Consider the following 12,041-nt stretch of genomic DNA (forward strand, 5'->3'; position numbering starts at 1 on the left):
TGAAGTATAGCTACACTGAATTATAACTGCGGTTACATGAATATTGTATCTTTTTTATACATTAATAAACAAAATATACTGAACATAAACCATTAAAGTGCATTGGAATGCCTGCTCCACAGTTCTGCGCTCAGTGAAAATCTGGTGGTAGTCATTCAGTTTTAATTAACAGGAATTAAATATCATCTGTACAATGGCAGATTGCTTTATTAACACCACCACACAGCTGTCAGGGGTTTGCAACAATGTAATGTTCATGCAAAAAAAAAAAAAAAACCTTGTTAATTGTAATAAATACGCCATACAGCAATTAGTCATCATTTCATACAACCACTTGTTTCCAAATTTGAAAACCAGCCACATAACAGATTGCTGTTTCCCTCTTTTATCTGCAATCCATCTGGCCCCTCCTCCTTTGTTTCAGATTAAATTTACAGAACAAACATGGCTTTAATTAATACCCTTTCATCATCTGAATGGAAAAAGTAGCTCATTTCAGTCAGTAGCTGTTTTTTATCTTAAAAAATGAAAATGTTTAATTGAGGAGAGTAGTGGCTTAACATTTTAGTGAGTTATTCCCTAAGGCCTTGAGGTAATGGGAGTAAACGGAGAGATGGTCCAGAACACCACAGGGTGCCATACTGGACTCATGGTACCAGCACTGCTTATGGAGGTCCTAAATATTAAGCTTACAGGGTCTAAATATAAATACCAGACATATTTAACTATAGAAATCCTGCTGGTGTTGTTCCTCAGGAGTGATTTATGGATAATTTAGACTGAGACAAACAACTGCTGTGTGTAGTTAGACTTAAACTGCTGTAACCATCCAACTTTAGCACTGGAACTGGTCAAGTAACATTGCTGTTACATTAGCATAGTTTAATTCTAATTTTAGATTACAATCAAGTCACAGTGCAATTAAATTGCAACTGTTTGTCTCTCCAGACAACTGTTGATGTGTTTCATATGGGTAAAAATAGCTATTTACAATATACAAAAAAAAAATGCATTTACCTGTTAGTAAAACAAAACAGCTCATTCATATAAAATAAGGTTTTTCTTTGTTGAATGTTATATTCAGTTTTATTCCTCTGCCTTTCTGTGTTTGTGTGTGTGTGTGTGTGTGTGTGTGTGTGTGTGTGTGTGTGTGTCTGTGTGTGTGTGTGTGTGTCTGTGTGTGTGTGTGTTTCTACTTCTCCACAGGAACATGGTTAGGTTTTTTGTTTGTTTGTTTGTTTCATTAGGTCTTCCATATGTGACTGTGTAGTGTAGTGCCTTTTGTTCATCTGTAAGGGTTTGGCACCTGATCAATGTTTCTTAATTAGATTTGTGAGGTTACTTTTAGAGGTGATATTTGCTTTGTATTCTATTGCAACATTTTTTTTTCTCCCATAAAAATGCTTTTAACCTGTGATTGCCCCATAATAGAGAGGCAAGCCACATTACCTTGGACTGGTTTGCCCTTGAGCCTGCCCAATGAAGGGTCTGCTGCTGCTGCAGAGCTACTGTCCCCTCTCCTCTCACGCTCTGTGTTTCTGTGTCCTTCACAGCGCTGAGAAGCAGATATTCGTGTACCGTGTGCAACGTGGTCCTGAACTCCATCGAACAGTACCACGCACACCTTCAGGGATCCAAACACCAGAACAAGTAAGGAATTCCTCAGAAAACCACTCACAATGTTTCTTTTGACAAGAACTGGCTGGTTTAAAGAAAGTGCCCAGTTTCTATTATACAGACTGACCTAACCCCTTTGAAGACAAATTTAGGCTTAAGGATTAACATAACAATAGCATGATCTGTTTAGGGATTGCAGTGTGGCCACAAATTGATGACTATCTCTTTACAGCCTCTCAATGTAAAATACATGCTAATCCTTTCCCTCACCAAATGATCTTCAATCCAAAAGAGGTGATGATAAAGCAGAGCCACTACAATGATGTGAGCCTTTGGCATTCTGATATCACAGTAGTATAAATTGTTGTTTTGATGGTGTTATATTGTGGCCTGATAAAGTAACTTCAGGTTAATTTGGTGATATAATAACAGGATCCCATTCATATACCGTTCATGTACCTTTTCTGTAAGGGATTACATATGCAATGGGTAAGTGAAAAATGACTTGCCCTAGCACTGTGTCCAGGGTGCACATCCACCATGGACACCCAGAATGGCACTGATTCAACATGATTCTTCACTATTCTTTAATGATCTCCTTTAATCATTAAGGATTCCATTTGTATAACACATTAATAAGTCATGTGAGGGACTGTATACACACACATTTTGTGTAGGTGGAAATTGTGTTTTTGGCCAGCCCCTGCATTGTATATTCATGTTTGTATTGGGTCTGAGATCCCAGTTGCTGTGCAATGGTGAGCATTCCTTCCTGTAGGGCTGCTGTCTCTTGGAGACCTGAATCAAAGTTTTTATTTGACAGTAATTACCAGCAGCTACAGTTTCCGTGGAAACTGCTCCCTGTCGCTAGGGCTCCACTTGTCGTTATTCAACATGAGGGCGTGACCTTGGCACTTGTTTGTCAGCAGAGTGTTTGCCCTCCTTGTTTCCTCTTGTGCCGTTCACATGTAGTACCATGGGCTTGGCATTTATTGTCCTCCAGCAGACAGGTTTTGCGTCAATCTAAAACAAAAGGTTAAAAGCCGTGCCCCAGGATGTCTATTCATATGACAACGTCTTGTGGTTAGTTACTTTTGCTTCTACCTTTTAAAACTCTGAATTGAAAATTCTGTAAAATGCCACACAGAGCTCTTTGTGACCCGAAGAGTTCTTCCACAATAGATTATGCATCATGCAAAGGTAACACTTTGAAGAGGCACGTACAGTTCTGGACTTTTTTGGCATGCATGGTTTGTGTCATGTTTTGTCTCAACTGCTTTCTAAGGACCCTGAACAGCTTTTTGAGTATTTTAAATAATCTGAACTTTCTAATTCACTGCCTTAAAGGACACCAAGACATGTTCTTGGAGCATCTTGGAAGCTAGGAAAGAGAAGATCATAATCTTTGGCTGTGACAAGCAGAAGATGCCACAATGTAAAAATATACTGAACCCTAACACCAGTACTAGGGTGCCCCCAGTAATTTTGTGAAAACAGCAAAAGACTTCAGTAACTGAACAGAATATAAGCGGAATTCGCTTTTTAGCCCCTATATTAGCACATATATATATAAGGGCAGCTGGCTCTTTGAGCTAATATATATATATATATATATTATATAATATATATATATATATAATATAGAGAGAGCGATCTTTAGAGAGAGAGCGAGAAATGAGAGAGGAGAGAGGGTGTAAAAGAAGGAAGGAGCAAGAATTCTCATGTGATACCCTGGGTGGGGACTTTGCCAATGAATGTAGCTGCTGTGTAATTCACTGTCCTTTCTATTTTGGGTCAAGCTAATTTCCTAATGGCCTGGAAGCGAGGTTTCTCTGTGAGTTGACTACAAGCGATTCATTGTTGCATTGCTGCTCTAATTGTGCTTCACAAACAAACGATTGATTAACAAGCTGTGGGGGAAGGGGGGATCTGGCTCGCGAGTCACAACAGTCAATTGCTCCCGCAGATGATAAATTGTAATTAGTACAAACTTCCACGTCCATGAGAAATCATGATGGCGAGTGCAAATTAATGGCTGCACACACAAATGCTGTAGAACATCAGTAAAACCACATCTTTTAAAATGTCTTCATACACAAATTTTACTTTTCTTACAAATACAAATAACATCAGCAAATATTACCTGCAAGTCAATTAGTAACCTCAATTTGGAATGCTTAATTTTACTATGGTGAGTTTTCAAGCAGTATTTTTGTATTTTCTCTGCACCTTAATAATAAACACTATATCACCAGATCCCTTGCCTCATCGCCATGGCTTCATCTTTTAAAACAAAGTCAAGGAGAGATATAGTGTAGCTTTGGAGCAGATTTGGAGTGTCCCCTGTCCCTGAGCCTGTTCATCAGTTTGAATACAAAGTCAACATGTCGCTGTGGAGCGGAGGCTGTGACTAGACAGAGCAGCTCTCGCTGTGCAGAGGGCAGTCAGGCTGATCCCCTCCAGGTCTCTTCAGCTTCCTAGGCAGGTTGTTGGTTGTAATAGCAAGAAGAGCGGACCTGTTTATTTATAGCTCTGGCCTTGCATTGTGCCTCACAGCTAATCATGTGCATTGGTCTTTAGAACAAGCAGCACGAGCGCCAGCATTGTCAATAGAAAAGGAAGGAATGCGTTCCAAACTAGCCTGAGCTAACTAACTAGTCTCTAGGGGTCTCACTGTTATACCGGAAAAACAGTCTCCCAGTACTTCAGCTCTAACCACTGGGCCAAGTCCAGCTGTAGGCCACACAGCCCCCAAGTCCCTCAGCTTCAACCACTAGACTAGACTGTCTCCCATTTCATATTTTATGTATTTTTATTATTTATACAGAGTACATAACATTAAACTAACTCCGCTACTACAGGAGATAACAGTGATCCTCTACCACAGCTGATGTAATTTTCTCTTGCCTGGGATGCGGAGATAGCATGTGGCACAGTATGATTAAGGACATACATTTCAAGAATGAAAATTGAGAATTTTTCTCAGCCAGTAGATCAATCTGCTGACCTCAGACTCACAGCTTTAACCTTTTCGTCAAATGAGTTAAACATTATTGCCAGGGTGTAGGACTGGAGAGTTTTAGTGCTAGTGAGTGGAGTTGAAAAGGAGTTAAAATTGTACTGTTCTGTATAGCAGTGGATATTCTTACTTGTATAGAGCAGGGTGAACACTGTAGTTTTATGCCGTTAATGCATGTCAGTGCGCAAGGTGCAAGATGCCAGCCCTGAAGGCTGAACGTGGAATTCCAATTACACTTCTACTGCTAGGTCAACGAATGAGAATAATTACACAGAAAGAGCTAAGGAAGAGTGGCTATTGATTAAATAAAAGCCCAGGGTAGTCTAAGTACTCCAAAGGTAGTGTTTATATCTGCTAGCGTCTTTATTGATCCCCAGGGCTGCCTGGAATAAGGGGGGGGGGGGTCTGTTTGAGCCACCAAATTATTAATGAAGGAATTCAAAGCTTGGTGAAGCCGTTATTGTGACATAACTGTTACAAGCTGGTCATTGAAATAAGAATAACAGATATATTTTGGAACACTTACAAGCATAATATAAAGTAGTCTGTTCTACATTTTGTCCTGAACAAAACTGGCACTCACATTTTCAAAATGTGTAAGTATTCAAATGTTTTGTCTTGGGTTAACATTCTATCTGGTTTGTAAAAAAGAAAAAAAAATGAAATTCTTCATTCCATTACACAAAAAAATATTATTAACATACTTATAAATCTTCTGAACTGTACAGTGACTAAAAAGCTATTATGTATGGAAATTAACTTTCAAGAAAATAAAAAGGGGAAAGATTTCTTGTAAGCATTACAAGTAGGAGTAATCAGAGGAGAGACAGACAGGATACTTTAGAATGAAATGCCTAATGAGGAACACTAATGCAAGTTCAAAGCCAGACTTTGCAACGAGCTGCACAGGGGCTGTCGGTTCCACTGGTGACAATAACAGTTCCTGCCACTCGGTAAACAAGACAGGATGTGCATGTGTTCTTTTAAGGAGATTTTCTAGAAGAATAGCGATCTTCTAGCGAACACTTGTAAAGCCCTATTGTTTGGAGATCAAATCCAAGCTATGTCACTGCCAACCATGGACAGGAGATCCCAGGAGCCAGCACACAATTGGCCAAGCTCTGCCCGGGCAGGGTAGGGGTTAGGTTGGCTGGGGAGTCCTTGGCTCATTGCGCATCAGCGACCCCAGTGGCTGGCCGGGTGACTGCAGGCCGGCCTGTACGCAATTTAGAACTACATGGTCCTCCTACGCTGTAAGTTCTGGATTGTCTGCTGCATAACAAAGTGGACCATTCATAGTGCTGTGCAGTGATTATGTCATGTGACTATATGCAATCTGGTGGGAAATTAAAATGCTGCACACTCTAAACAAGAAAATGGATGTCTCTAAAAAGGCTAAAAATGTGTCTGCAGCAGATCACGTAAAGCAGCATCCAGTAGGAGTTTTACACAGCAATGGAGGTAAGCTCTTCTGTACGTCTTGCAGCATTACTGCAGATCACTACCAAGAATCAGCTGTTGACAGGCATTTAGATTCAAGTATTCAACGAAAGAGAAATGCAGAAATCCAGAACAGTACTGCGACTGCTTTACTTGCAAGAAACAAAAAACGGTGACTTCCATGTTTCAACAGTCCACTGAAAACTGTGAAGCATGAAGCACATTGCGTTTTATTTGCGCAAATATCCCTCTTGAAAAATTGGACAACCAAAAGTTACGTACATTCTTCAGACTAAGTGTAGCAAATGGTGGAGTGATTCCTTCATCAGCCCAGCTGAGACATGAATACTTACCTAAAGTTGCTAAATGTCACAAGAAGGAGATTATGGAACTGGTAAAACAGTCTGGTTGCTTGTCAGGGTCACTGACAAGTCAAATGATGTCCAAGATCAGTATGGGTTACACATTGTATTTGTTTTGCAAGACCTAAATGGTGAACATGCATCTGACTTACTAGAACTGAAAGCTGTCCTTGCAGATACACTTTACCTACAGATACTTAATTCCAACACTGTTTCACAAGCTATTGTAAAGTACTTGAATACTTTGATGTTGATTTTGATTATGTCAGTGGATTTATCACTTTATGTCAGTGGATTTATCTCTTTATTTCATATTTAAAATAATAGTAATAATCTGTACACATAATTTATAAAATTATTTCATGCACATTCCACAAAATACAATACTTTACCTGTGACACTGCAGAGAAAATTTCTGCAATTTTCACAGGGCCTGATGGATGACGTCTATTACGAGTTGCATACGCAGCACTACCCTATGTGAGCTGTCTGTGAAAGCTATGCTGTGCGAGTCTGTGTTCTGCAGCAATACCCCTCTCCACAGCAGGCTTACAGAGTAAAAAACAGCGGGCAGCTGACTTTACTCGTTTCAGAGGACGTGCGTGCTTGTCTTCGTCTCTCTTTTGGAAAAGGAAAAAACAATAAAAATATATATATTTTTAAAAATAGCCTTTTAAGTTAGTTTTGTTTAAGGCACTATATTGAACAAAAACAAGATATCAAAATGTCATAGGCAGTGTATTGTATTACACACTTGATTTAGCACAACTGCAGTGCCATGCAACAGTAGCTGAAGACACGGACCCCCGTGTAATCTCAAAGGTCCCTTTCTCTCACTGGGGTTCCATGGTTTCAAAACCTTGACAAGATTTGTATCCAACCATGCTTAAGCTCTCCCGCTCCCACAGAGCGTTATGCATTGCAAATAAGGCAGGCTTTCTAATATGCATATTGCAATGCATTGCTTTGCTCAAGCAACGGATTGTTAAGAATGTGAATCAAGATTCAGTATAGAATATTGGGGTGAATACAGAACTGAAGAATTGGTAGACAGATAAAAAAAAAAAACCTTCTAAACTGTGATCTTGCTAGTTATTGTGGGAGTCAGGAAGCAGCTTCAGGGAAGGTGTTGTGATAAACTATTGTACTGGCTGATGAATGATGATGACCAGTAGTCAATTAAGAGACATCTCACTTCATCCTGTTATTCAGCTTAGTTTAAGCAGACTGGTTATAGCTGAAGTCTATGTTTTTTAATATTTAAAATAATGGATCTAGGATGTCTTGATAAGTGCCTGCACCTTGACAAGCCCATACTCTGTAGCTTCTCCTTTTTTAAGTGACATCATGCAACCAATGCTACTTTGACAAATCTGATCTGTAACAGAGGGACATAACCTTCAACTAATCCTCACCTGAACTCTGGTTTAATTCAGTCTTTCACTTGAAATGAAGATATTAATGCAGTTGCCCGGGTGACCAGATCCCTCTGCAGGCAGGGCAGACAGAGAGCTTCCCCAGAGCCTTCTATGAGGTGATAGGGTTAGTGCTCACAACAGGAGCAGCCTTCTGTTACAACTCATACTAAAAACATAATCATCCTTTAGAATGTTGAACATTTTTGCATTTGTTCATAATCAAGGGAGGAATTTTATTTAAAGATCAGAGACAGCTGATTTAATGGAATCCAGTACTGGATCTGAAATTCTGATCTGATTTGGATTTGTTGTTGCTTATTGTATGAATGAGTGAGACTCTTGCACCTGCTGACTCTTGTAAATGAGATGTTACTCCTCAATACTTCATCAGATATGATTTTAAATAAATAACACAATTCATTATTGGTGAGTGGCAGTTGGTGTCAGGGGAGTCCCGCATAATAAGTGAATAATATTTAATTAATTAATACTTGAATTAATTATAGAACGTTTTTATAGGAAAGTTTTATCTTTTCCTTATAGAGGTGCCCTATTTGAAGCAACAGCGTTTGTGCCTAGTTAATTATTATTGTATTCAAGATCAGTAATTAAAGGTGCAACATCAGTCTGTTGGGTTTGTACTGTAGCAGATTTGGTCTCCTAATATTTTTGTGTGCACCCACCTTTGGTAATGTTTATGGCTTGATCTACTCTGTGGATGCTGGTTGTAAGCGATTGATTATATCTGAGGTGAGAGGTATCTTCTCTGATAGGGATGCTGCCTGCTGGTTTGAAGGTATGAAGATTAAATATATATTGCACTGAATGTAGCACTGAAAATTACTGCTGTATTCTAAAAGAAATCATGCTTAAAATATATGAATTTTAATTTCTAGATGATAATGAGTGCCAATCAGCACTGGTGCCTTCCACAACTAGTCTATAAAAATCGACATTTCCACTGCATTGTTTGGCGACAAGGACAGATATTTTTACCTATCAGCCCAGTCCAGACTCAGCAAGCAGGTAGACAGCCTGTGAATTTTACTTTATTTCCCAGATTCTGGGGGCTGTGCCAGGCAATTTCCACAATTGGTTCTGGCCATCTCTTCAAGGTTGAGATGAGGGAGGGCCCTTTTGTTTACTCACACAAATAGAGGGCACTAAAGCGCACCAATAAACCATCTGGAAAGAGTAGAATCTTTTGTATTTGTCATTGTCCTTGGTGGTAATTCCTGAGATAGTAGCCAAAACCCTGGAGATCTGAATTTCCAGGTGTTTTTTCATCAAAGCTCCAGAAACACAGCACAGCGTCAGGAAGTACTGTATTTCTGAAGACAGTCCTGTGGGCCCTGCTTTGCTTTGATGCTGCAGAAAGATTTTGATGGTGCAAAGAGAGCGTGGGAGTCTCTATTAAGGTACAAGGTGACATGGTCAATATTAAATGTGTTAACAGCGTGAATAGAAGTAAAAATACAGCATTTAGTTTTCATTATTAAAGGCAGGGATGAGATCGAAGTGTTCTCCTCAACATTCTGATAAAAGCAATCACAAACTGTGAGGCATTTCTGTGTGTACTTCCCACAACCCAAATTTGTATGGAGACCCTGACTTATCAGCCTACCTCTGAGGAATCTTTAATTAGGATTTGTGTCGGTCGCCCAGGTTGTCAGTAAAATCGTAAATCCTCTAAAACTACAGGGCAGTCATTAGTTTTCTTGTCAGGGTCCATCGATCGCCCCCATCCCCAAACTCGCAAGCCATAGGTTGAGATGGAGGATCACGCAGGACAGATCAGGGATTTGGGTGGAACTGTGCACACAGCTAACCTACATCAGGAGAGCTACTAACCCCTGCCGAGAGCTACATACCACTGCCGTTAAACTATATTGAACATTGAGGTGAAACAAACAAAACCTTTCCGGTTTGTATCTCCAAAACTGGCTGGATGGATAAAGATTTACATTCCAAAGGTGAACATTATTTGCTTTAACTCGGTTCAACTGGCTTGAAAAAAAAAAAAAAGTTTCTTTAAACTATTCTGTTACTGGTCTGAATCTCATCAGTTCTCTTCACTGTTTGAATTGAATGTCAATGTATTTATTTGTTGCAGAGAGATAAAAAGGACTATACTGTAGTCTGTTTAATGTACCTTTAGTACTGTAATGCAGTCATTATTCAATTGCTGTCTGTATTGTATTGGCCTGGGGGGTGAAGCTGCGGCCTTCTTAAGTAAACTCAATTTTTTAACCTTTGTTTAATTTACTTTTTATTTTGTTTCATTTGTGTAGCACCTTACGTCATAGACCCCAAGGTGCTTTACAGAAAACATAATACACACAGCATAATAAAAATTTAAAGTAGCATTAAAAAAAAATTATAATATATAAAAAGGTCTTCAAGTAAATAAGTAAAAAGAAAATCTTAAAATCAATTTGTAAGGAGGCCAAGACAGGAGTAGTATGTTCACCTTTTCTGGTTTTAGTTAGAATTCATGCAGCATCAGCCTGAATAAGCTGCAAGCGAGACACCAAATACTTTGGATTCCCAGAGAAAAGCGCATTATCTGAGAAATATGGGGCAATGAGACCAGTGGCTATGTGGTGACTGATGGACATTTTCTCATTATTATTGCAGCTTGAAGCAGCAGCAGTGAGATCCTGCAGCCCCTATCTGTGGGGCCAAGTGTTTCATAGGGGAGAAGACAGCATCTCTATCTAGAAATGTTCTGGGAAAGATTCCTGTGCTGTTGGAAGAACAGCCAGCTCCACTTGTGGTCAGCCATTTCCACTGAAACACATATTGCACCAAGCCTTACCCTGTCTGACTTTTCCTCTGATATGAAATTCTTGATTCTGCTGGTTGTCAGAGATTTGTCAACAACAAAAAAATCATTACAGCAGTAAAGGTCACCCCAGCATCAACGTGCTGGGGTTTTTGCACAGGACTGCAATCAAAAAGTCATCGAAACAGACAAGGCCAATGAACATTAACTGCATTCACAAAGTCTGGCCTAGTTCAGCGTATACAGAGTATGACTTCAGTTCAATAATGTAATCTAGGTTGTTTCAAAATATGTGTCTGGCCCTGTTCAGTTTTAGTAGGAGATTCAGAAATGTATCCTAGAGCATTGATTTGCCAGAAGTGCATTGCAATGTATTTACCAGCTGGCAATAGCTTTAAGAATACTTCCCAATGGTCTTATGCTATATTAGGCGCTTTTAACTCATATTTCTCAGATCTTTATAATATATATATATATATATATATATATATATATATATATATATATATATATATATATATATATGTATGTGTGTGTGTGTGTGTGTGTGTGTGTGTGTGTGTGTGTCCTGGGACTCCTGCAGTGAGTGGATGTTTTAAACAGTTGAAAAATAGGCTGTTTGGTACTGAAATTTTGAAATAAATCAGATTTGTAATGTCTGCAAAGGTCTAGGTTGAAGACAACAGGGGCACATCCTACATATTCCACTAAATGAAGATCATTTGTAATCCCCTTCCCCAGAAGATCAAATTAATGAGCTCAGTTTCTTCTTTGTGCAGGATAAACAAAGGTATTTCTTTCTGTAAAATGATGCCATCTGTTAGTCTGTATATATATATATATATATATATATATATATATATATATATATATATATATATATATATATATATATATATATATATATATTTAGTATTCATTTATTTATGTATTTGTTTGTTTGCGTATTTAGTATGTACACCATATGTAAATTGATCTTTGCGTGCAATACTCTTTTCAGAGACACACTGCCCTAATTTAAAAAAATAACAAGATTTTGAAAATAGTCAAGCTGTGCAGGTTTAGCTAGCTTTCGATTGATTTCCCTGGTTAGGAGCTGGCTGTGTATGTGATGAAACAGGCTGTCTCCCAAACATTTCTCTTTCTGTAATGCTGGGTACTGGATTATTCAGTGTGAAAAGGAGGAGTCAGTGATTCTCTGCCTATCCACAGAGAGCTGTGACCTTGCAAGCAGCAGACTCTCTGTGGGCAGGTGTCGGCAGCGAGTGTTTACAGGACAAGACAATGCTTAAAAGTGTGTTTATCCCAAACAATAATGTGAGCAGCTGGAATCTGCTTTTTCTGTAATTTGTCTTTAATAAATGTACATTTCAGGGCAGTTATGACTCTTCATTGGTGAA

The 12,041-nt window shown here is 38.9% G+C and overlaps 1 protein-coding gene across 1 annotated transcript in view; it reads left to right on the forward strand.

Moving 5' to 3' along the window:
* zgc:171482 (zinc finger protein) overlaps positions 1-11,107 on the forward strand; it is a gene marked incomplete at its 5' end in the record, with an annotated part of 33,420 nt that extends 22,313 nt beyond the window's left edge. The window contains 2 exons of the mRNA XM_041260645.1: positions 1,554-1,650; positions 10,494-11,107. Of these exons, the coding sequence (XP_041116579.1) occupies positions 1,554-1,650; positions 10,494-10,512 (116 nt within the window). The remainder of the gene's footprint in view (positions 1-1,553; positions 1,651-10,493) is intronic.
* Positions 11,108-12,041: the final 934 nt, after the last annotated feature.

This window comes from Polyodon spathula, chromosome 10 (assembly GCF_017654505.1).
Source record: "Polyodon spathula isolate WHYD16114869_AA chromosome 10, ASM1765450v1, whole genome shotgun sequence".
NCBI classification, from domain to species: domain Eukaryota; kingdom Metazoa; phylum Chordata; class Actinopteri; order Acipenseriformes; family Polyodontidae; genus Polyodon; species Polyodon spathula.